The sequence below is a fragment of the Anabrus simplex genome, chromosome 2 (assembly GCF_040414725.1).
Source record: "Anabrus simplex isolate iqAnaSimp1 chromosome 2, ASM4041472v1, whole genome shotgun sequence".
NCBI lineage: Eukaryota > Metazoa > Arthropoda > Insecta > Orthoptera > Tettigoniidae > Anabrus > Anabrus simplex.
In genome coordinates, this window is record NC_090266.1 from 86785596 (window position 1) to 86813027 (window position 27432).

The following is a 27432-nucleotide window of genomic DNA, read 5'->3' on the forward strand; positions in this document are numbered from 1 at the left end:
TATACGCCATTTCATTTCAGTGTAGTGTATATGGTTCATTTTGAGTACACTAAAGGTTTCAGCCTGCAATCTATTAATAAACTTATCAATAAGATTAGTGCAGTTTTGAAATAATTTTGAGTGTCATTAATCTTGTGAGCTACTAGTTTTTATTCCAAATCCATTAAACTATTATCAGATGTCTAATGTTTGAACTTTTAAATGTGTACATTACTGTATTTTATGTGTTTGTATTTGTAATCCCAACTCAGGAAGTTCAACGCCCCCCCCCCCCCCTTTCGTTTATTAGATTATGACGTCACTATGTCGTATTTCTAATTTTATGATTAATAGCTGAGGATGACCGCTATGTACGTTCGAAACAAGTACTGTTTGAGAGTAAACTATATATTGATTAGGTGGATAATAAACTAAAAATTTTTGTAAAAAGTAGCTCATCCCTATTTAGCTTGTGCAACCTTTTGATTCGACTCTCATTTACACTTTGGGGACTCTCCAAAGCAGTTGTCAGGAGCTCGTTTTCACGTTTCCTTTTATTTTGATGCTGTATAGGATTAAATGCAATTGCAGGACTTGAACAGCTCCCTATTGCCTTGTCCTCCCCCACTGTCCCCACGACACTGGCACCTTCAATTTCTTCCACAGGAGTACGCTGAGTGTCCTCTTCCTGTATAATTAAAAGAAACAGAAACTTAGTTACAATGTAGGCATATATATTACCATGGAATCAGTATGTCTAGTTCTTACTTCTTTCTTTTTAAGTAAGAGTTGAGTGAAGAATATTGGGCCAGGCGTGTTCATTTCTACTGTCTGAACTGCTTGACCGGCCAGGCAGGAAAAGAGTGGGGAGTATTGCGTTAGAGGAAGCAAGTTGTTTCAATCCTGGGCAGGATGGGAATTTCTGTCCTGGCCTAGACGAAGTACGATCGCTTAGTACTCTAGTTGATATAGCGAAGCCTGCAGGCGAATGTGATGTTAGTTGTTTGCGCTATCGTTAATAAACAAATTTGCTTCACTATTTGAAGTAAATAAAACATCGTGTCCGTTTACCTTTAATAACAGTTATTATATTAAAATACATTGTGATGTAATGGTTGCGGCTCAAGTATCTGTACAAAGTAACTGAGATGATATCTTAAATACTATATTATTACATCAATTTTCTAAATATTCAAAATTGAGCATACTGTTTACTATTCTGTATGTAAAAAGAAAACATTTTTGTCTGTAACATACTGTATGCAATATTCACTATTATTAAACAAACAACAATAATATTCTTCTATAGAAAAATTAATCATGATTCATTTATACTTCATATATTAAGATACATTGAAATGTTGTGACAATGCAAGTATGTAGAGGATATAAAGTAACTGAAGAGATCTTCTAACTATAATATTTTACATCAGTATCTTAACGCTAGAACGGCCGAACTTTCCTCATACCTAAAAATGCCGCAGGTGGTCGTTTTGAGCGCTGCCACTTACTGGCATATATCTAGCATCCAGGATCTGGGAAACATGCGAATGTTCAATAATTTATTTTAAAACAACATAGCTAACCAGATCCAGAACTCAAGATTGAATAAGTGTGTGTTGCGTTAGGTTAGGGATGCATTTAGTAAATAACTGACTTCCAATTGTAAGGCTGATTTTAGCACCTCGTTCTTACTAATTAGAATGTTGAGTGCAAATAATGTGTGTTTAAATCCATTATAAGGGATATTACCATATAAGGTAAAGTTGGGACGGCAGACGTATCATCTCATGGCAGCTTCTGATCCCAAAATGTGGCCTGCCCTAGTGATAATAAAGGTGGGCAGTCTGTTTTTTTCCTCTGGACACAAGGGGCGCGTGTCATTTAAAAGGCAAGTGAGCACTCAAGGGCATGGTTGTCATGTTTTGCATCAGTTATTTAAACATGTTAGCATTTAATTTATTCTTAAGACAAGATATAAATATGAAAATACATGATCATGAACCACAGTACAAAACAATATTGCAGAATATTTTGTTTCATGTGCAATCCGTGTGGTAGTTGCAGATGTTAGAAGGAAGGAATAGGTGCATTGGTAACAGAGCTGTGCTGGGTAATGAGAACTTCTGTTTTAAAGCCTACTACCGATTGGGCAACTTTTAAGTACAGCCGTATCATACAATGCACTCATTCGACATTACTAATATGTATACAAACATCAAACCAGAAAAAGTTACACCAATTGTTTTAAATAACCTGCGTACCCATAGCTTGAAAACTTGAAATAGACGATTTTATGCCCATTTTGAAGCTTCTAACTAACAGTAATTATTTCACGTTTGATAAAGTAATATATAAACAAGATGGATTGGCCATGGGTTCTCCGGCATTAGGCACTTTAGCTAACATATACTAGATTTCTTAGAGTACACAAAAATTGAAAAAGACAAGCAGTTTAACAACATAGTCCTATGGTCCAGGTTTGTAGACGACACGTTTGTAATCGTGGACCAACATATTACTTAACACACCTCAATAATATTGATACAGACATCAAGTTCACAATAGAATCCGAAACCAATAAGACCCTAATTTTCTGGATTTAACTATCACTAGACTTCCATATTCGTTTAAATATAAAATTTTTAGGAAACCGACACACACAGCTACGACAATTAAGCAAGATTCTGTACACCCTCATAGCCATAAAAGAGCCAATTATAATAATTTAATGCCTTCAATATACCCATGTCTAATTCAGAGCTAAATAAAGAACTCAACACTATACGTAATATTGCATTCCATAATGGCTACAATCAAACTTTTATAGAACATATAATATACAAATTTAAACACCGACCTAGGTCTGATTTGGAAAAGGAAACAACCAAGCCAAAAACCTATGCAACCTTTACGTTGAACCCTAACATTTTCCGAGTAACAAACATTTTTAAAAAGAGAAATACCAAAATTTCCTTCAGGACTGACAACAGAAATCTCGACAGCAGTGCCAACTGATGAGCCCAGCTTAGCACATGGGGGCAAAACGCAGGCAAAACCAAGAATGAGTTAGGTGGAAAATTTATAATAGCCAATAACGGACCATTAAATTGGTATTATAAATTTACTCATTCAGGACAAATATTTCATATTCCCTGTGGGAATCATCTACATCAAGTAAATTATAATGCGAGCCACACGTACATCAGTTAAGTCAAATACACTAAGAAATTGAATATTTTGAAGTTTCTTAGCGGCACTGTGTAGGAGGCAGACCGCACTATGCTACGATTTTATAGGGCATGTTTTTTATCCAGGTTAGACTATGGCAGTGCAGCATATGGATCAGCAAGGCTAAGCGTCCATGTGAAACTCAGCAGAATCTACCACAGCGGAGTTAGGTTGGCAACATGAGCATTCCATACAAGCCTGCTTGCTGAATCTGGTATGCCCCCTCTACACCTGAGGTGCCAACAAACTCTATTGCCCTATGCTGCTAATTTGCAACAGATGGAAACCATTGACTGTATGCTGCTTATCCACGAGCAAGCTGGTTTGTATATACTTGGATAGCAGCTACTGATTGTTTGATGTACGTTAAGTTCCTTCTCTTGTTAGAGGACCTAGTATGGTACCTTCATGGTTAATATGATGACCGGAAATAATGCCAGATTTGCAAAACAGCCCAAAAGTGAGCAGACCTCCATTTATCGGAGGATCATCCTGCCTGTATTTAGTTGGTATCCAGGTTCAGTAGTTATTTACATGGATGCCCCTGTTGCCTTCAAGGTTCCAGCCAGTGATGCTCATTCTCAGCTGAGACATCTAGTGGTCTCCCATTTGGAGATCATGTGGCAGACAACCCTCTTTCAAATAAGCAGATAACGATTAAGCGAACTATGACGGTATGGGAGAGTTCCCTTTGGGTTGCTCAGAGAGAAGCAGGTGTATTATGTTGTCTTCGGGTGCAACATGGTATAGCAACACCCTCGTACTTATGGAAGGGAGAAGCCCCCCTTCTCCGGTGTGTACTAGCAGTGATCATCTGACCATAATTGATATGCTTATGGAGTGCGCGAACCTGGCCAATCTGCACTGTAGTCTAAAAGTTCTGACTACCATCTCCCTCATTCTATGAGGTGATGAGCAGTCTGTAGACCTTGTCATGAGCTTTACGAGGGATAGTGGCCTTTTTTATTGTGTTTAAAAGTCAATTTTGTATGTGTTTGTAATTTGTATGTTATTGTTAACTCTTTTCTATTAGTCTGTATTTGTGTATTATTAATGTTTTTAATTTTTTAAATGAAATACTCTATATTTCATTTCAAAAACAAAACCGTATTCCATTTTAATGTATTTTAAAATAATTTTTATGGTTCGTTCTCCAAGAGAGGGCAGATTTATGTCAATGCTGGTTTTCTGGTGTAAGATATTGTTGTAAGTTAGTTTGAAATAAGATCTGTTTGATTCCATTAATCTATTTTTGCAATAAAGGTTTAAATTTTTAAAATTTTCACAGTATGTGTGATCTCGCCTCCGTGCCATGTCCTCGTGCCTGCCTTGGCATTTTGATCATTTTGTAATTCTATAGATTATAATCCATTTTGGTGTTAAGATAATACGCAGCTGAAAAATTACTCACGAACACTTCAAGAACATTTGTATTATTTTATAAATAAGACTTTTTTCACTGAATGTGTTTGTCCCCAAGTGTAGTCTCACCCCTGTGAAAAACGAAAAAATCAATAACACCCCCACAGATAGCACTGTGGACTTGCTAGCTTCATGTTTTATGTGTGCTTTTCTAGGTATTGCTTTTTTTTTTTTTAAGTTAACCAGCTTTTTCCACTAGCCTTCAAGCACAAACATGAATGGGACTTAACACGTTGAGTGCCGAGCGAATTGTATCACACTGTTCCACTTGTGCCAGGCATGTATTTGAATAGAATTCCGCTGATGCCAAAGCAATTGTACGTGTTGTAGGCTGTTTATATAATCTTGGGATATATTTACATGAATTACTAAGTAAGCTTTATCTCGCCATACCAAGGTCATGTGTGACGCCACCGGGTGAGTTGGCCGTGCGCGTAGAGGCGCGCGGCTGTGAGCTTGCATCCGGGAGATAGTAGGTTCGAATCCCACTATCGGCAGCCCTGAAGATGGTTTTCCGTGGTTTCCCATTTTCACACCAGGCAAATGCTGGGGCTGTGCCTTAATTAAGGCCACGGCCGCTTCCATCCAACTCCTAGGCCTTTCCAATCCCATCGTCGCCATAAGACCTATCTGTGTTGGTGCGACGTAAAGCCCATAGCAAAAAAAATGTGTGACGCCATATGGTGTCACATCAATTTTTTACGAAAGATAAAATATAGCGTGATGCCATATGGTGTCACAGAATTTTTTTGGCATGGAATGTGCAACACAACTTTCGAAAATGGGAGATTTATTTGCTAATTCAAACTAACATAATATTTATGAAAACCTAGTAAAATGCAAAAGAAGTACTTACTTATATTACATTACATATTGCACCTGTCCAGGGCTTCAGTGCATAACAATTTACATTCATCGGCATGTGAAGTGGCTGTAAGTATTTATTTGACGAGACCCTCGGACGGACCCATGGAATCGAAGCCCATCACCCCTACTTGAGTTTTTCCTCGGCTTGCTCAGAGCTTGGGTACGTGGTCTGTCTGGAAAGGGGCTTAAACTATTCAATTCTAAGTAGAGGGAAAGAGTCTCGGACATCAAAGGAATACGAACACATTACTAATGAGAAGGAACGCCGTCAATTTGTACAAACACTTTTAATTAACTAAGGAAAACACTTGAAATTTCATTACATACAGATATGCCGAGATATTTATTAATACACTACACTAATTCATAATCAGGTCTGAGCTTGAATGTCTTTTTCTCAGACCGGCATTTGTCATTTCATAACCTTCAAATCATTAAACACACTGAAAAGGGCGTCCCCTTTTGAATTATCTAACACACGAAAATCTTATTATATTAAGCATTTTACACATATGTTATTTACAAGGGCATATCTTCTTACGGCACGAATTGTATCGCTCAATTTATTCGTATCATGTTAATTGAGGTTTGTTGAAATTATCGAGTACCCTTTGAAACACATGATAGCTATGTCACATTCTCTATGCTAATGACCTCGTCTGATTTATCACACGGAGTATTTACCCCTCATAACGCCTGTTTCATAGGGATTTACCTAGGCGTTAATATAACACATGACATTTCATTTCAACGGTGTTCCTAAAAACAACAGGCATATCAACCGACAACCAATAAATTGCATCACCCAACATATAATACAATCACAGGAAGAAATAACATAACACCTTGCATTTGCTTCTCCATGCCAGAGCAGGAGGAAAAAAAAAAAAAAAAAACAACAACAACACAGGATCTTGGTACAGCTCCGCTTAGTTACCACATGTGGGGAACAGTCTCCTTCGAACCCTGGAGCCTCGAGCTGAGGACTTCCATATGTGGGGTGTACAAAAAAAAAACTGAAAATCCTACCACGGTTTTTATTTTAATAATAATAACAAAGTGGAAGGAGTTCATTCATTTGTCAAACCCAAGATATATGCGACGGTGTCTTTATCTTGAATTGTGCATGTTTTCGTTCTACTATGGAAAGAAAGGAGGACTGAAAGCATCCCTTTACACAGTGGCCTGCGAGCTCCTTTCGTTCCCCCAGGCCATAAACTTGTCAAACGTCTCGGCTCGCCCGTCTTTTATTTTCTTTTTCCTTCACCCACAGAGCAAGGCTATCCACTTACTTGCTATATTTAAATACTCATATTATCGCAAAACAACTTTCTCTCTGCGATTCCTTGGTGCTATCAGCGTGCCACCCTACATATGACCTCAGCCATCTTATCCATGTGACGGCATTTTCGTCGTCCCAAACATCTCTTCTACCGGAGAATACACATATGTAAACACCACTGTACTTTCAAACTTACGAACTCACAAATCACGTACCGCCCTTTCGATCCTCATACCCCGAAAACAATGCACATTTAACCAGAAGACTCTAGCCTTCAGAATAAAAATAAAAAAATAAAAAAAATTCATGGTTAATCGCGGTCTATGAAATTCAAGTACACCCCACACTTTGTTTATTGCCGTCTTGTAGTATGCAGCCTTAAATCTATACAGGAGGAAATTCTGTCATCAGGTGACGTATCATCCCAAATAACTAATCGGGAAATTTGTGATGATTCGTAGCATTTAAACTCAGCCTTGGACGATCGGATCATATTATGAAACCTTATTCCCCTTTATTTACATCACGTCACCTGTAAATTATACTAGGGCCTTATTAATTACCATGCATTATATCCCCTAATTAAGGAAATGAGTGGCTCCAGCCACGAAGAAAATCTCACAGGAAAATCTTATCAACTATAATCCCTGAAACCTGCGTTATACTCAAATGATATTCAAAGTATATACATGCAAATGATTTTACTTCCCTACACGTGACTAGCTATCAAGGTAAATGAAAGAGTACTCATCACTTCTGCGATTCGCTACCCTCAGGGAGTACATCCATCAGCTTAGGCGGTCATCGGGGCGTTGATATCTGCAGGGTTGTCCAGAGTCGTCATCTGCCGGTTCGTCCGCATGCCGATTGGATCCTCAGATGTCGTCGGAAGGTCCAGAGTATACCTGATGTGTTGAAGTGACTATACGGCGGACCGCTCACCAGCCCTGAAGTTCTCTGAGGTCAAATATGGAATGAGGAAGGATTAATGCGTTATAAATGCACTAATTGTGTCATGCATTATAATTCTGTCACGGCTAAAGGTACTCATATATTCAAGTATCCTAGCCCTAGATTGTTAATCTGTCCTGCAGCTCGACACCATTGCCTTCCCTTGCACACACTAGTTCTCCATAACTACGGTAGTTGACTCCAGGAGCACCACACACTAGACGGACGCACTCACAGGGTTCGAACATACGTGTTACTATATTTTTTTTATCGGTCATCAATCGACCCACTCCGCTTCAATAATCTTTAATACTATGTGCAACTCACTGCGTTAGAGCGAATACGGCGGACACTGCCCGGTCTACAAACTGATGGCTGAATGCCAATCACTGATGTCGTCGGTTAGAACCTCACTGCAACATTGTGATCGAACTATATCTTGAACACCCGCCTTTCTGGTACATAATCCGAATTTAAAAAAATTCACATCCAGATCATTGCAGACTGCATTAGAAGCATGATCAATATCTGGCTTGCAACGCACTGTCACTCACTATATGTTGTCATTGACTATTACATATCACTGTTCGATGAGGAATTTCCACAATGTAAAAAACTGAGTATTTATACTAACTGTTCATTCACGAATAGACCTGTTGATTACACCGAAGGCACAGAATATACTGGGGTAGACTGGTCTCTTGCCTCTCGCCTATATGGTGGAAAGAATTATTTCTGGAGGGGGAATCAGTCCATGCCCCCTTGTCACACATCGCTCCGCTGGCAGGTGAATTTACACTTTGAATTTAGTATCAAATTAAAGCCTGTACTCCCTGTTTTCTCAATTATGCGCAACGAGAGGAGAGACGCGTGACTCTACGGGGGGCGGCTCGCATCCCGGAACCGTCAAGATTATCCCCGTTCGGCGGCTATTCAACGTAGAACCGCGCGGAAAACGGCATATTCTCTCTACAGGATGTCTCCATATACGTATGACGAGGTCATGAACGGTCACAATATTGTTGTGAATAGTTAAATCGAAACAATGAAAATATGAGTCTCAGCACAATTGACAGGCAGTGACACCCACATTGCAACATAAGCGTTAGACTTTCAACAACCATTAACCTTCAGTCACTCTTTGTTGTGAAATGATTCAAAGCACTTCAGACAAAGGAAAGGTGTGTCAGGACAGGTTGTGCAGACAGTTGACACCCTTTTTCCGGCAGAAGCAGCAGCCGTTCTGCTCATGACCCTGCATAGTTGTTGATAGCAGCTTCGACACCGACCTCAAGCTTTCCTACAATATTGAAAGGAAGAATTTAAAAATAATTTTATATTGAGTATTAACGTCCTTAAGAAGTGCAATAATGTTGAACTTGATAACACCTAGATGGTACTTTTCTGTACTTCCGTCTTGCTGGATTCCCCAAGGTAGTAGTTCTCTCTCTGCAGAGTACATCTAACAGGATCGTTAGTTAGGCAAAGCAGAGTGCTGACCATGTTCCTTCGAAACTCCATAAGAGACATTTCTCGATGTCCAGTAGCCCGCGTCTTATTGTACAGAAGCAGTGCATTTACAACGGCAGTACCAAAAAGAATGTCATCTGCAACTTTGTGGTACCATCGGATGGTTTTCCTCATTGCAGTGTGATACGAAGAAAGTGTGTCTGCAATATCTATTCCTCCTTTCATTTTATTATATGTTATTACTATTTTCTCTTTAAGCACATCTTCGTGTTTCCTGTTCTTTTTGCCCGTAGCAGTTACAACATTAGAACATTTGGTTGACATAATCAGCACGTCCCTCTGATCTCTCCACTTCATCACTGAAAATCCATTTCCATTTTCCATTGCAATGAGTTCTCCCTTCTTAAGTTTTGCATTCACACCATCTTTTGGTAAACCTTTTCGATTTTTTGTAAGCGTGGCAATAAAATTTGTTTTATGATCCAATAGCACCTCAGCTAACTCAGTTGATGAGTAATATTTGTCGGTGCAGAGAAAGCGTCCACTGTCCAGATACGTGTCCATAAGTTGCCATGCTCAGTGTATTCTGAGCATTCAAGGTACCTTTACCAGCGCATACTGTAGCTTTGTAGGTGTAGCCCGTGTCGTCGCACAGCTTAAATTGTTTATCACCGTACCTGTATGCCTTACCAGGCATAAATTGCCGGAATGAAAAACGACCCCTCCACGGAATCATTGATTCATCAACTACGAGGTTTTCACCTGGAGTTTTGACACTCTTGAAATTTATACGCATTATATCTAACAGTGGCTGAATCTTGTGCAAGTTTCCAGTTAAAGCATAGTTGGGAGCAAAGTGCCAGAATCAAAGTAGTAACTGAAAACTATTTCTTGGCATTGCCTTACCAGCTACACTATTTCCATGTACAGAAAATTGGATCCAGTAATTTGATAATGAAGGCATTCTTACAAGACCCATCCACAATCTCAGACCTATAAAAACTTTCATTTCCTCCTTTGTAATACCTACCCACTCCTTCAAACGACTAGACCATTTAATATGCATAGACGCTAGTGTTTGCATTGAGATTAGTTTGTAGTACCATCAAATTAATAACTTTGTCTCTAAGGAACAGTCGGTAAACCTCATATGGTGTGGCTGTAGAAGTATCAATTTGAAGATTTAGATGCTCATGGCTTGTAAATGGAATATCTTTCTGTGCCCCTACACAAGAACCTCAGGCATCATTGTTCACATGATTGTCTACACTCTTTGCACCAGCACCGTCCCCACCTATAATATCACTATCAGTATCGTCATCATCTTCCGCATCACTCGATACATCCGTCATACTGTCACTGCACTCATCATCACTAGCGTTATATTCAATGCCATCAACATGTACATCTTTCTCTCAGTCAGAATCCATCAGTAATTCACAAATATCCACTTCACTAATTGTTTTCTTTGCAAGTTGCTTACCATTTCTACCAAAATTATTACCAATATCTTCCATTTTTATATTTTTGCACAACTATACAAACTGAGTGATAATTCATACGTAAATGAGGAATAAACAATGCCTAGCGCGCTTTCGCTTGTGACAATGACCACTGGCCAGTCAGTGACTTCGGAAGAATACTGTGGCGCCATATGCTGGCACACAGTAGAAATACATAGCTGGAATAGAGCCTGAAGTTCGCTCTTCAAATAGTACTAATTTTACGCGCATAGATGTCATAGCTGCTTTTCTATGGTGCATCGCCTGAAACTCTACTGTGCTGCCATATGGCATCACGCCAACTGTGATATCAAGAAAGGTGTGCTGCCGTATGGCGTCATGCCATCTAAAATTTGAAGACCAGCGTGATGTCATATGGCGGCATGTGGCCCCCAGCATGTTAAATAAGAAGATTTTAACTCCTTGGCTGGAAGCTGACGTATATTTTTATTAGTATTTTGTTAAGAACATCTCAAGTCGTTATTTGGTGAAAAGTTAATCGGTGTTTTTTCAAATATGCATCCAATCAGAAACTAAAAACGAGATTGAAGGACATTTTTTAACAATATTTTAGTTACATACATACATTATCATTATAGACTGTTATGCCTTTCAGCGTTCAGTCTGCAAGCCTCTGAGAATTTACTAAACGTCGCCACAATCCTCGATTTGCAACTAGTGTTGTGGCCTCATTTAGTTCTATACCTCTTATCTTTAAATCGTTAGAAACCGAGTCTAACCATCGTTGCCTTGGTCTCCCTCTACTTCTCTTACCCTCCATAACAGAGTCCATTATTCTCCTAGGTAACCTATCCTCCTCCATTCGCCTCACATGACCCCACCACCGAAGCCGGTTTATGCGTACAGCTTCATCCATCCAGTTCATTCCTAAATTAGCCTTTATCTCCTCATTCCGAGTACCCTCCTGCCATTGTTCCCACCTGTTTGTACCAGCAATCATTCTCTCTACATTCATGTCTGTTACTTCTAACTTATGAACATATCCTGAGTCCACCCAGCTTTCGCTCCCGTAAAGCAAAGTTGGTCTGAAAACAGACCGACGTAAAGATAGTTTCGTCTGGGAGCTGACTTCCTTCTTACAGAATACTGCTGATCGCAACTGCGAGCTCACTGCATTAGCTTTACTACACCTTGATTCAATCTCGCTTACTATATTACCGTCCTGGGAGAACCACAACCTAAATACTTGAAATTATCGACCTGTTCTAGCTTTGTATCACCAATCTGACATTCAATTCTGTTGAATTTCTTACCTACTGACATCAATTTAGTCTTTGAGAGGCTAATTTTCATACCATACTCATTGCACCTATTTTCAAGTTCCAAGATATTAGACTGCAGGCTTTCGGCACAGTCTGCCATTAAGACCAAGTCGTCAGCATAGGGCAAACTGCTTACTACATTTCCACCTAACTGAATCCCTCCCTGCCATTTTATACCTTTCAGCAGATGATCCATGTAAACTACGAACAGCAAAGGTGAAAGATTATAGCCTTGTCTAACTCCTGTAAGTACCCTGAACCAAGAACTCATTCTACCATCAATTCTCACTGAAGCCCAATTGTCAACATAAATGCCTTTGATTGATTTTAATAATCTACCTTTAATTCCGTAGTCCCCCAGTATGGCGAACATCTTTTCCCTCGGTACCCTGTCATATGATTTCTCTAGATCTACGAAACATAAACACAACTGCCTATTCCTCTCGTAGCATTTTTCATCCAACTTCCTCTCAACGACTGATCGCACCCTCCCTTACAAGATGCCAGTGAATACTTTGCCTGGTATACTAATCAATGAGATACCTCGATAGTTGTTGCAATCCTTCCTGTTCCCTTGCTTATAGATAGGTGCAATTACTGCTTTTGAACAATCTGAAGGTACCTTACCAACACTCCACGCTAATTTGACTACTCTATGAAGCCATTTGATCCCTGCCTTCCCACTATACTTCACCATTTCAGGTCTAATTTCATCTATTCCTGCTGCCTTATGACAATCGAGTTTATTTACTATCCTTTCCACTTCCTCAAGCATAATTTCACCAACATCCTTTTCCTCCTCTCCATGAGCTTGGCTGTTTGCAACACCGCCATGATGATTTCCTTTTACATTGAGAAGACGTTCAAAATATTCCCTCCACCTGTCTAGTGATTTTCTGGGATCTATTAAGAGTTCGCCTGAATTACTCAAAACACTGTTCATTTCCTTTTTCCCCTCCCTTCCTAAGATTCTTTATTACTGTCCAGAAAGGTTTCCGTGCTGCTTGATCTAGCCTTTCCAGGTTATTACCAAAATCTTCCCATGACTTCTTTTTGGATTCAACAACTATTTGTTTCCCTCTGTTTCTTTCATCTACGTACCAATCCCTGTCTGCCTTGGCCCTTGTTTGGAGCCATTTCTGATAAGCCTTCTTTTTACGTTTACAGGCTGCTCTCACTTCATCATTCCACCAAGATGTTCGCCTTTTCCCATCTTTACACACAGTTGTTCCTAGGCATTCCTTTGCTGTTTCTACTACAGCATCCCTGTATGCCACCCATTCTCTTTCTGTATCCTGAACCTGCTTACTGTCTACTGTTCGAAACTTCTCACTAATCATATCCATGTACTTCTAATTTCCTCGTCCTGGAGACTTTCTACCCTTATTCGTTTGCAGATAGATTTCACTTTCTCTACCCTAGGCCTAGAGATACATATTACACTACAGATGAGATAGTGGTCTGCATCATCGAAAAATCCGCGAAAAACTTGTACATTCCTAACAGATTTCCTGAATTCAAAGTCTGTTAAGATATAGTCTATTATGGATCTGGTACCCCTAGCCTCCCATGTATAGCGGTGAATAGCCTTATGCTTGAAGAATGTATTCGTAACACCTAAACTCATACTAGCACAGAAGTCCAGCAAACGCTTCCCATTCCCATTAGCTTCCATATCTTCCCCACATTTACCAATCACCCTTTCGTATCCTTCAGTTCTATTCCCAACTCTCGCATTGAAATCGCCCATTAGCACTATTCTATCCTTGCTGTTGACCATGACCACGATGTCACTCAATGCTTCATAAAACTTGTCAACTTCATCCTCATCTGCACCCTCACATGGTGAATACACGGACACAATTCTTGTCCTAATTCCTCCCACTGACAAATCTACCCACATCATTCGCTCATTTACGTGCCTAACAGAAACTATGTTGCGTGCAATGGTATTCCTGATAAAGAGCCCTACCCCAGACTCTGCTCTTCCCTTTCTAACACCCATCAAGTACACTTTATAATCTCCTATCTCTTCCTCATTATCTCCCCTTACCCGAATATCACTTACTCCTAGCACATCCAGATGCATCCTCTTTGCTGTCTCAGCCAGTTCTACCTTCTTTCTTCCATAAGCCCCATTAATATTGATAGCTCCCCATCGAATTCCATTTCGTTCGCCAACCCCATTCCATAGCAACTGGTATCTCGACTCTCAGGACCACTTAATAGGCCACTCAGCCATTGCCCATGGTTCACGAACTAGGACGTGACTACAGTAACCCAAGTTATTGATCTCTTTTTAATAATTCTTCCCCCTCCATCCCCTCACTACCACCATCCTCCCCCAATGTACAAAGATTTTAAGTTTCCCATGAGAAATTATCAAGGCAAATATGAGTTCATACTTTTACATTATTTACACCTAAGCTTGTGTTAATGTAGATGATGACTGCAAAGCAGTCTAAACATGTATTATATAGATTTTATAAAATTGCCTAAGGCAAATGAAAGTATCGATAGGTGGCTAAATATTTCTTTGATTTCTTTGATTGTTACTCTGCCTTCAGGTGGCAGAGTCGGGTAATACCTTACACACTGTTATTTTCTCCTTCTTTAAAGTCATCTACCAAAAGACAGTGGTAAAAGGTAAGCTGCAATAAGGTGGTGGTGTGATGAGCCAATTATGTATTGAAATCTGTCATTTTGCTGGTTTCCAGAGGTAATTAAGAGGCGCAGGATGAAAGGATAAACTGGGAAATATTAGGTCAAACCTGAGTGGTTGACCCTTTGCATTGTGGAAGCAGGAATGTACTTGTATATTCCAGTAACATACTAACAACTTTCTATTGAAAATCAAAAACTTCAATAATATTTTATAGGTTTTGTATAATCCATTGCATTTAGTTATTTGGCATAGATGCTGGTTTATGTAAAAATGTGTAATTATTATTAAAATTACATTTAATGGCCCAACTTGCCTAATTCATGAACATTTTAAATTTTTGGACATACAGTAAATCCCTATATACATACAGGGCAAAAAGGATGTAATTACCTAAAAATCCAGATTCTAGTCATTAATAGTAATATTATGCTCTGTTTTATTAAATGAGTGATCTTTTGTGTGTCTCGGGGGAGGGGGTCAGTTCATGTAAAACTCTTCTGTTATAAGCATTCACTTTTCTTTCAGATTCAGCACAATTGCAGATCTCGAGGGAGCGGACAGCTCAGATGATGAAGATGCTCAGGCGTATTATGCCGGTGGTTCAGAACATAGCGGTCAGCAAGTTCTTGGCCCCCCTTCAAGGAAGAAGAAGAAGGACATAATAGCTGACATTCTCAAATCGGCACAGCAGTAAGTTATGGATGTGACTAGTATAGTTATGTGCAAGGTCTCTTCTCTGCAAACAGACCCTTATTCATTGAGAAGTTTCTTTTTAAGAAGGACCTTTTTGCAACAAAGTATACACTACTAAATATCTTAGGGTAGTTTATTTTTTACCATATTATACATATTTTCAACTACTCTTGACCCATTGTTTCCGTTGTCATTTCTCAATGCGTGTGGTAAATTTTTGTTGACCCTCATCATAGAAGTATGCCACCTGTGAGATAAGCCATTACTGGAGTATTGTTTTCATTTTATGTTGGTGTGGAAATACTTACCAGTGCTCTTCAAATGAAGGAAGGCTTAGTTGTTACTAGGCACATGGTAAGGGTTTTAGTGGGGGAAAGAATGACTCTTTAGCTGTCAGCCAAACTATTTAATGAGAGCTTGTATTTTTGTGTTGTTTTTCTCTTTGCATTGCACCCGCACAGATTGGTTTTATGGTGACAATGGGATACTACAGGATTAGGAATGAAGTAACTGTGTCCGGTGTGTAAATGAAAAAGTACAGAAAACAATCTTCAGGCCTGCAGACAGTGTGATTCAAACACTCCATCTCCCAAATGCAAGCTTACAGATACACTACTCTAGACATATAGCCACCTTGCTTGGTCAACTTGTATTTTAGCAACAATTGAGCACCTTCCATCGTTAATAAAACTCCTCAGTTGTTTCTTGGTTTCTGGAGTAGTAACTTAGGACACTTCATGTCTCGTACTCGAGGAGGATGTGGTTCAGTAATTCGTGACATTGCTCATGTTGCTGGGTTGAAATTTCCAGAGCTATGGCACATCTTTGCTTTCCATTCCTTGAAGAGCATCTTCAGAAACCATTGAGGGCAAAACTTCTTGAAGTCCATGTTTCCTGACATAATTTTGTAGAGAACTGACATTGAAACTTGTGGAAAATACAATGGCTGTATGCAAATTGCGATGTGCTGTGTATGTTGTCAAAAAAAACTTGCCATTGTCAGTCATTATTATATAGGGTGAAGCGTAATTCGCGCACCCGGGTGTCGCAGTGTGACTCTTCACATGCCAGCAATAAAAAAATGTCTCTAACAAATTTTTGTCTTGCGAGTATATCCGGTAGAAAACGGATGTTGAAAAGTAGCAATCTGGCAACACTGTAACCATATGTAGGGTAACTACCGCTGTCAGCACGTTCTCCTCGTGCTGTACAGTTGGTGCAGTGGGTGGAGTTTTTGGTTGGCATGCAGGAGGTCGATGGTTCGATCCTGGGTTGACACGCATTTTTTATTTGCTAATTTCCATCTGACATTACCTACTGTAATACAGTAAGGCACCGTTTCTGAGGTCACATGTATCCTACATTTACAACATTTTGTAACGCTGAAACAACAAATACCTGGTTAGACTAATAAGAAATAGACAGCTGAAACAAATGACCAGTCATAGGACAGAATAACTACATAAACAATATCACTTTCAATATGCTAAAGATGATAGCACAGTACAATAACACAACATCTACTTGTCATTTACATACTACATGTATAATAATAATGTTATTTGTTTCACGTCCCACAAACTGCTTTTTAAGGTTTTCGGAGATGCCACCATACTGCATGTAACATGATCGCGCAGATGTAGCACATTAGCACTAATACTGTCCATATTAATTACTGCATGACCTTAACAACAGAATACGTTGTCCTCAGAACAACAGATGCTCAAAGCGACCTCCCTGCACGTCCTAACATTGCGCAACCCGCGGATCATACAACTCTGGACCCTTCGCAGCATAGCTGTGTCCACATGAACATGCGCTACCAATTCTTCTACATTTGTCGGCGGAGTAGAGTACACGTGCTCTTCAGGTGTCCCCACAGGAAGAAATCCAGGGGAGTTACGTCAGGTGAACGCGGTGGCCATTCATCTGGACCTCCACGTCCGAGCCATTTCCCTGAAAATGTTCTGTCCAAATACTGTCGCACATTACTTCCAGAGTGTGGAGGCGCACCATCATGTTGGAACCATATCCTCTGCCGAACATGTAGTAGGACGTCTTCCAGCGCATCATGCAGATAGTTTGAGAGGAATGCATGATACCTTCGTGCAGTCAACTGGTGAAGCAACATGTAGGGGCCCAGACACCTGTCGCCCAATATTCTGGCCAAGACGTTGATACCAAAGCGAACTTGATATCCACGGTCGCGAGTGACGTGCGGGTTAACCTCACACCAATGGTGGGCATTGTGCAAATTGAAGACACCCTCACGAGTAAATGCTGCTTCATCCGACCCTAGAACCGTGTTCACGAAGTTATCGTTGGCTTCCTGTTGTTGGAACCATTCACAGAATTGCACCCGCTGATAGCGATCTGCAGGATGCAGGTGTTGCGTGCAAGAATAATGATACGGGTGCAGCCCATGCTCGTGCAGCATGTTAATGACCATGCGTTGCGAGACATGCAGCTGCCTTCCTACGCTACGTGTACTTCGCTAAGGTTCTTGGTGTATGACCTCCAGAATAGCTTCCTCAGTAGCTGGAGTACGGCGTGTCCGTGGACGACCTCTGTCACGTGATGGTGGAAGGAGAGAATCTGACTCCCGAAGGCGCACCTCCAGACGACGAAACACATTTTTATCTGGATGGCGTCGACGAGGATTATCTAGCAGCATATTCACGAGCGGCAGCACCAGCCTGGTTATCAGATGCACCAAGGACCAGAAGCATATGCACATACAGTAAAACCTCGTTAATTCGAAGTCGTTGGGACTTAAAAATTGGATTTCGAATTAACCACCAATTCGCAATTCAGAAGTACCAACACTTGCCGCGTTACAAAATATTGTAAGGCCCATTACAGCATGCAGTTAACCTTGATTCACAGTTTATACCTTTCAAATGCCATGAAAAAAGAACTATTTCCAAAATGTATCCAAGAAGGTGCATTTACAGTATTCAAATAATGCACTCGGATATCTCACTGGTAAACATAACCTCACGCAACAAAAGAAAGAAAAAAACGAGGAGAAATCTATGCTGGCTCCCATGTGCAAGTGCTTTCTCTGTATGCATTTTAGATGCCTTGTATTTACACAGAAAGTAACCGATGCCCTTAAAATCAAACTTTCCTGTGACTATCCTCGTACGATTTCCCGCCATGGCACTTCTCTCGCACTTCAGAAATGTAAACACTTGCCGCGTCACAAAGTATTCTAAGACCCATTAATACATGCAATCACCTTGATTCATAGTTTAAACCTTTCAAATGCCATAGAAAAGACTATTTCCGAAATGTATCCAACAAGGTGCCTATACAATGTTCAAATAATGCACTTGGATAAATCACTGACAAACATAACCTCAGGCAACGAAAAAAAAAATTGCACAAATCAAGGATGAGGATAAATTATGCCGCTTCGCCTGTGCAAATGCATTATTTTTTGGATTTCTGTACTGTTTGCATTTTTAGATGCTTTGTACTGGCATGGAATGTGCCCGACGCCATTAAAACATTGTAGCTTATCGAACTTTCCTATGGCAAGGGGATAAAGTATCTCGCGTCCATGTGCATTGCAATGCACTACTATGACCCCCATCCCTCACCCTTGTACGATTTCCCGGCTGGCAATTTCTCCTTTAAAACCATAAGACCGTTTGGGCTCGCATTAAAATAAAGCAATGCAGTTTCACCGGCAATGAAAATATTGTTCGGTGCCTACGAATTTATTATATGAGCCACGTTTTTTTTTTTTTTTGTCAACTGTCGGCATCACCAGTGTTCGCGGATTCTGTTTTCCCGCACACTGCCTGTTGCGTGATATTACGGCGTTTCTTAAAAGGTTGAATACAAAAGAATTCCAATTTCATTCAACGTAGCAATCATGAAGCGCACTGTAGACCCACCGAAGTGAGTGTAAATGCGGAAAGCTACCCCTCCACATTCCGGTACGTGCGTTCTATTATGATGCGGAGCAGATAAATTTTGAGTTGAAATTATTCTGTAACATACTATTGTTTTAAAATGTAAAGGCAGTTTCGAATTAAAAGTCTGAATTTCGGTAATGGGGCCGACATTGTACTTCGAATGACGAATTATCCGTATTTTGAATTAAACAATTGAAATAACATGCAAAACTGTATCTCATGTTTCCGGGAACGAGAGCTTCTTCGAATTAGGCGGGATTTTGAATTAACCGATTTTGAATTATCGAGGTTCTACTGTATTCATCGTTTGTGTATGCCATACGTCTGCCACAGTGGTTTAGAAGTTTATAAGACGGACATTCCATACGTGTACGCATGTACATTGGAGTCTGTCATGGGCGCGTTACTCTGCTTGCCACTAGTCCCTGTCTGGTGGACAGCGCATACACTACGTACTAAACACGCCGTCAGTCCTGCGCGCTGTTCCACCTAACGCGCATTATCTCTCTGACAAATATTGTTCTGCACGATTCATCCCGAAGTGGTGAAATGGTCGGTTTCGAATTACACTGTTTCCCTAACAGTAATAGACATGATGTTTCCACAATCCCATCGATATTATAATAATAATAATAATAATAATAATAATGCATTGAGATACGTACTAAACAGCATGCGGTTACCAGACGCAATGTTGAAAGGCAGAATTATTGGTACCATGGTGATAACACATATAAATTGTAACCGAGTTTGGACATTATTCGCAGAACATGTTGCTAGGCCTACTGGTAACGTAAGGCCCTAACGAAATGTAATGGACCTGAACGAGGCAGGAATAAGAGTTGGTACTAATCTATGGGACCATTGGAGGAGGGTACAAAGAAAACAGGTTTCACATCTAGTAGATGAAGTGGTGCGAATAAATTCACGCCCACGATGTGGAAAGGGCGCCTTTCAAAGCTGACCAATGAAAACGATTGTTCGTCCATTTCTAGGATCGTAGTATGTAAGTGCAAATGGTTTCTAGAGGACCCACTGCAATCGCTGTTGATGATTAGGATGTCAGATATCATACCTCCTGCATGCTAACCGAAAACTCTATCCAGTGCACCAACTGTACAGTACGACTAACTTCTGCTGACAGAGGTAGTTACCCTACATGTGGGTACAGTGTTGCCAGATTGCTACTCTTCAACGTCGTTTTTCTGCCGGATATACTCGCAAGACGAAAATTTGTAAGATACATTTTTTTATTGCTGGCATGTGGGGAGTCACGCTGCGACGCCCAAGTGCGCGAGTTACGCTTCACACTGTAGAGGCATAGTGTCCACGTTCTGGAAAGTCAGGGAAAAAATTTTCGTCAGGGATATAGACAAATAATCTTGAAAGTCAGGTAAATCTTCCCCAATGATGGATTTGAGGGGATAGTTTTAGGCTTTAGTGTGTTGTAACCGAGGCTATTATAGCATTTCTATTTCAGATATTTTTTCACAAGAAGTGCATAACAATTTTACAATTTTTGTTCTGTCCTAGTGTCATTTCTTTCAACCCTATTTGTGTTATTCTTTTTTATTTTAGTTCTAGGATGCTTTCTTGAAATTCATGACAATTATTAACAAGCAGTGTACATTTAATAAACTTTGGCTAGACAGTAAAGTGTTTCCCGAACTGAGTGGTTGGTTGGACATATTGGTAAATGATGCAACTTCAGCATATTGTAAAGTTTGTTGTAAATTGTTGAAACTTGGTAATATTGGTAAACAAGCAGTCACTTCTCGTGCTAAAGGACCTACTCATATAAAATACATGAAAGCTAAGTCTTCCTAGCCAACAATGTCTTTCTTTGCAAAGAATACCTCTACTCCATCTATACTTGAAGATACACAGCCAAGAGTTAGCACTACATCCACAGCTACAAAGGAATTAGCAGTGCCAGGAACAAGTCAAAGGAGTTTAAAGACTTGCATTGTGAATGAAGATATTATATTGGCTGAAGCCATATGGGCTTTCCTGGTTGTCACTGGAAAGATGTTTCTCAACTCTTGTGATGAAACCCCTGCAGCTTTCAAAACAATGTTCCGAGACAGTAAAACTGCTCAAAACTTTACTGTGGGCAAGAATAAGGCTTCGTATGTTATAAATAATGGATTAGCCCTATATTTTAATGAAAGTTTCCAAAATGACTTAAAACAGTGCTCTGGCTACATTGTTTGTTTTGATGAATCATTAGACAGATGTCCGGCTCCATGGCTAAATGGTTAGCGTGCTGGCCTTTGGCCACAGGGGTCCCGGGTTCGATTCCCGGCAGGGTCGGGAATTTTAACTTTAATTGGTTAATTTCCCTGGCACGGGGACTATGATTATGTGTCGTCTTCATCTTCATTTCATCCTCATCACGACGCGCAGGTCACCTACAGGTGTCAAATCAAAAGACCTGCATCTGGCGTGCCGAACTTGTCCTCGGACACTCCCAGCACTAGAAGCCATACGCCATTTCATTTCATTTTTCATTAGACAGATTTCTCCAAAGAGGACAAATGGACTTGTGTATAAGGTATAGGGATGTAAATCTTCAAAAGTTGCAACAGGGTATTGGAATAGTGTGCTTTTAGGCAGGGCAACTGCGTACCTTTTACCTTTAGACACTATTTTGCAAGTCTCAATGGATGGGCTGAATGTTAACCTCAGTTTTATGAAAAAACTTGAAAATCATTTGCAAGTGCTAAATACAGAGACCAAATCTTTTCTTGATATAGGCATATATGCAGTTTACATACAGTGAATTGAGCCATGAAAACAGGAATCTCCAAAATTTACTGGGACCTTTTAAATTTTTTCAGATCTCTGCACAATCTTTTTAAAGATAACTCTGCTCGACAATATTTATCACATCTAAGTCTAAATATACAGACATAACAAGCACCACATTTCCTTACAAGTTCACTGTAATAAGATGGTTGGAAAATTAATTCTGTGTTGGTCAAGATCCTAAAATACAGTATATGATCACATTGACAAATCTGTGAAAGAATACACTGGAAAAAAAAAAACCTTGGGGAAGCTGTGAAGAATCCACTACTTAAAGCAAAATTACGTGCTTTTAGAAGTATTTTGCGAAATGTTGAACCCTATTACATGTTATAGATCTCATTTCTGGTCCGTATTGAAAATTTATAGTTAAAAAACAATAAAGGCGATCTTTAATCCACCTATTCAATACATTAATTTCAATTTATAGTGGTTACATAAACATATTGTCAGTTAAATGGGACATGTTTTGCCCTCAATTCAGGGCATCTTCAGCCTAAAAACAATCTTCAAGAGTACACCTTATGTTAATATCGAAGCTAAAAGTTTAGCCAGTTGCTAAAATTCAGTATATAAAAATGTGAGAAATGATACATTATACAAACATGTTGATGAAAACACTGTCAGTGATTAAACCATAAAAATATTTTGTCAGAGACTAAAACTTATTCTGTTACAAAATTTCTAATTAAAACGGTTCATTAAAATTTTTTTGTGAAAAAACAGTGTGACAATGATGCCAACAACATAAGGGCGTGAAAAACAAGCACTATAATGAATGTCGTAAAAACATCATCTTACAGGCCGCTGATGAAACTGAATTATTGTAGAATTGGCCTTTAGCTTCAGTAGGCAATAAAATTGACTGAGACCATGTTGGGAAGTGTCAGTAGATATTGGAAAATGTTCTATGTTAGTTGAAAGCTGTTATTTGTTATCTACTGTTGCGTTGGTAGCCGCCCTTCTGTTGGCTCTGAGTCTTAGAGCAACAGTAGATAACAAGACAACGAATAACAGCTTTCAACTAACATAGAACATTTTCGAATATCTACTGACACTTCCTGACATGGTCTCAGTCAATTTTATTGCCTACTGGTGCTAAAGGCCCCTTATGCAATAATTCAACTGATGCTTCAGTTTCACATTATGCTCATGGCTTCAACAGCGGCCTTGAAGATGTTGTTTTTATGACATTCATTTTAGTGCTTGTTTTTCACGCCCTCATGTCGTTGGGATTATATAATTGTCACACTGTTTTTTCACTAAAATTTTGTAATGAACTGTTTTAATTAGAATGGTTCATGTTTGTGGGTTACTGTAGTCACGTCCTAGTTCGTGAACCATGGGCAACGGCTGAGTGGCCTAGTAAGTGGTCCTGAGGGACGGGATACCAGTTGCTATGGAATGGGAGCGGGCATCTCGGACATATTCTGAGTCATGGCCCTCCTTGTGCTCAGGCGGCTAGGACTATATGATTCACCGGTGGTCCATAACCCGTTAGAGGCGACATCCTCACTTGGACTATGTGCAAGTAGGGTAGCATCCTGCATCATGAATTTACCGAGCTCAGAACATTTCAAGCAAGCCTCGGACCTATGGGAGTAATGGAGTCCCACTCCCATTTGACAGGCAAGGGACTCCTTCGAAACAACTTGGCGAACATAATGGAATTCGATGGGGAGCTATCAATATTAATGGGGCCTATGGAAGAAAGAAAGTAGAACTGGCTGTGTCAGCAAAGAGGATGCATCTGGATGTGCTGGGAGTAAGTGATATTCGGGTAAGGGGAGATAATGAGGAAGAGATAGGAGATTATAAAGTGTACTTGACGGGTGTTAGAAAGGGAAGGGCAGAGTCTGTGGTAGGGCTCTTTATCAGGAATACCATTGCACGCAACATAGTTTCTGTTAGGCACGTAAATGAGCGAAAGATGTGGGTAGATTTGTCAGTGGGAGGAATTAGGACAGGAATTGTGTCTGTGTATTCACCATGTGAGGGTGCAGATGAGGATGAAGTTGACAAGTTTTATGAAGCATTGAGTGACATCGTGGTCAGGGTCAACAGCAATGATAGAATAGTGCTAATGGGCAATTTCAGTGCAAGAGTTGGGAATAGAACTGAAGGATATGAAAGGGTGATTGGTAAATGTGGGGAAGATATGGAAGCTAATGGGAATGGAAAGCGTTTGCTGGACTTCTGTGCTAGTATGGGTTTAGCTGTTATGAATACATTCTTCAAGCATAAGGCTATTCACCGCTACTCATGGTAGGCTAGAGGTACTAGATCCATAATATACTGTATCTTAACCGACTTCGAATTCAGGAAATCTGTTAGGAATGTACGAGTTTTTCGATGATACAGACCCCTATCTGATCTGTAGTGAACTAAGTATCTCTAGGCCTAGGGTAGAGAAAGTGAAATCTGTCTGCTAACGAATAAGGGTAGGAGATCTCCAGGACGAGGAAATTAGACAGAAGTACATGGATATGATTAGTGAGAAGTTTCGAACAGTAGACAGTAAGCAGGTTCATGATATAGAAAGTGAATGGGTGGCATACAGGGATGCTGTAGTAGAAACAGCAAGGGAATGTCTAGGAACAACTGTGTGTAAAGATGGGAAAAGGGGAACATCTTGGTGGAATGATGAAGTGAGAGCAGCCTGTAAACGTAAAAAGAAGGCTTATCAGAAATGGCTCCAAATAAGGGCCGAGGCAGACAGGGATTTGTGCGTAGATGAAAGAAACAGAGCAAAACAAATAGTTGTTGAATCCAAAAAGAAGTCATATGAAGATTTTGGTAATAACCTGGAAAGGCTAGGTCAACCTTTTTGGAGAGTAATAAAGAATCTTAGGAAGGGAGGGAAAAAAGAAATGAACAGAGTTTTGAGTAATTCAGGTGAACTCATAATAGATCCCAGGGAATCACTGGAGAGGTGGTGGGAATATTTTGAACATCTTCACAATGTAAAAGGAAACATCATGGTGGTGTTGCAAACAACCAAGCTCATGGGGAGGAGGAAAATGGTGTTGGTGAAATTATGCTTGAGGAAGTGGAAAGGATTGTAAATAAACTCTATTGTCATAAGGCAGCAGGAATAGATGGAATTAGACCTGAAATGGTGAAGTATAGTGGGAAGACAGGGATCAAATGGCTTCATAGAGTAGTAAAATTAGCGTGGAGTGTTGGTAAGGTACCTTCAGATTGGACAAAAGCAGTAATTGCACCTATCTATAAGCAAGGGAACAGGAAGGATTGCAACAACTATTGAGGTATCTCATTGATTAGTATACCAGGCAAAGTATTCACTGACATCTTGGAAGGGAGGGTGCGATCAGTCGTTGAGAGGAAGTTGGATGAAAACCAGTGTGGTTTCAGACCACAGAGAGGCTGTCAGGATCAGATTTTCAGTATGCGCCAGGTAATTGAAAAATGCTACGAGAGGAATAGGCAGTTGTGTTTATGTTTCGTAGATCTAGAGAAAGCATATGACAGGTTACCGAGGGAGAAGATGTTCGCCATACTGGGGGACTATGGAATTAAAGGTAGATTATTAAAATCAATCACAGGCATTTATGTTGACAATTGGGCTTCAGTGAGAATTGATGGTAGAATGAGTTCTTGGTTCATGGTACTTATAGGGGATAGACAAGGCTGTAATCCTTCACCTTTGCTGTTCGTAGTTTACATGGATCATCTGCTGAAAGGTATAAAATGGCAGGGAGGCATTCAGTTATGTGGAAATGTAGTAAGCATTTTGGCCTATGCTGACGACTTGGCCGAAAGCCTTCAGTCTAATATCTTGGAACTTGAAAATAGGTGCAATGAGTATGGTATGAAAATTAGCCTCTCGAAAAGTAAATTGATGTCAGTAGGTAAGAAATTCAACAGAATTGAATGTCAGATTGGTGATACAAAGCTAGAACAGGTCGATAATTTCAAGTATTTAGGATGTGTGTTCTCCCAGGATGGTAATATAGTGGGAGAGATTGAATCAAGGTGTAGTAAAGCTAATGCAGTGAACTCGCAGTTGCGATCAGCAGTATTCTGTAAGACGGAAGTCTGCTCCCAGACAAAACTTTCTGGTCTGTTTTCAGACCAACTTTGCTTTATGGGAGTGAAAGCTTGGTGGACTCGGGATGTCTTATAAGTTAGAAGTAACAGACATGAAAGTAGCAAGAATGATTGCTGGTACAAACAGGTGGGAACAATGGCAGGAGGTTACTCAGAATGAGGAGATAAAGGTTAATTTAGGAATGAACAAGATGGATGAAGCTGTACGCATAAACCGGCTTCGGTAGTGGGTCATGTGAGGCGAACAGAGGAGGATAGGTTACCTAGGAGAATAATGGACTCTGCTATGGAGGGTGAGAGAAATAGAGGGAGACCAAGACGACGATGGTTAGATGTGGTTTCTAACGATTTAAAGATATGAGGTTTAGAACTAAATGAGGCCACAACACTAGTTGCAAATCGAGGATTGTGGCGACGTTTAGTAAATTCTCAGAGGCTTGCAGACTGTACGCTGAAAGGCATAACAGTCTATAATGATAATGTATGTATATGTATGTATGTTTTAGAAATTTTGTAACAGAATAAGTTTTAGTCTCTGACGTAATATTTTTATTTTTTAATCATTGACAGTGTTTCCATCAACATGTTTGTATCATTTCTCACATTCTTATATACTGAATTTTAATAATATATGGTGTACTCTTGAAGATTGTTTTTAGGCTGAAGATGCCCTGATTTGAGGGCGAAACATGTCCCATTTAACTGATATGTTTATGTAACCACTATAAATTGAAATTAATGTATTGAATAGGTGGATTAAAGATCTCCTTTATTGTTTTTGAACTATGTTGAACCTTTCCTCAGAAGATTTCAAATTCAGAAACCTATGGAGCCTGTGACTGATTTGTCTTCAAATATGAAAACTGTTTTGAATATAGACCTAGACTAATTGGAATTTGTTATATTCACCTACATTAGAAATACAACTTAATTACTTTTGATCTCAAGAGTGCTTTAAATGCATATGAAATAGTATTAGGTTGCTGTGGTAAAATAATTTTATTTTCATATTTGAATTGCTCTATTAATAAGTTAGTTGTACTTTGTTCGTTGGAAATAAGATAAAGGTATATGTTAGGCCTACATGATACCTTTAAACAATTTGTCTATACAGTAGAACCTAGATAATTCGAAATTGGTTCATTCAAAATCCCGCCTAATTCAAAGAAGCTCTTGTTCCCGGAAACATAAGACACAGTTTTGCATGTTATTTAAATTGTTTAATTCGAAATACGGATAATTCGTAATTCAAAGTACAATGTCGGCCCCATTACCGAAATTC

General features: G+C 39.7%; 1 protein-coding gene across 1 annotated transcript in view; it reads left to right on the plus strand.

The window, feature by feature from the left end:
* p47 (NSFL1 cofactor p47) overlaps positions 1 to 27432 on the plus strand; it is a 178021-nt gene that overhangs the window by 20667 nt on the left and 129922 nt on the right. Inside the window, exon 3 of the mRNA XM_067140182.2 lies at positions 15178 to 15342. Coding sequence (XP_066996283.2) covers positions 15178 to 15342 — 165 coding nt within the window. The remainder of the gene's footprint in view (positions 1 to 15177; positions 15343 to 27432) is intronic.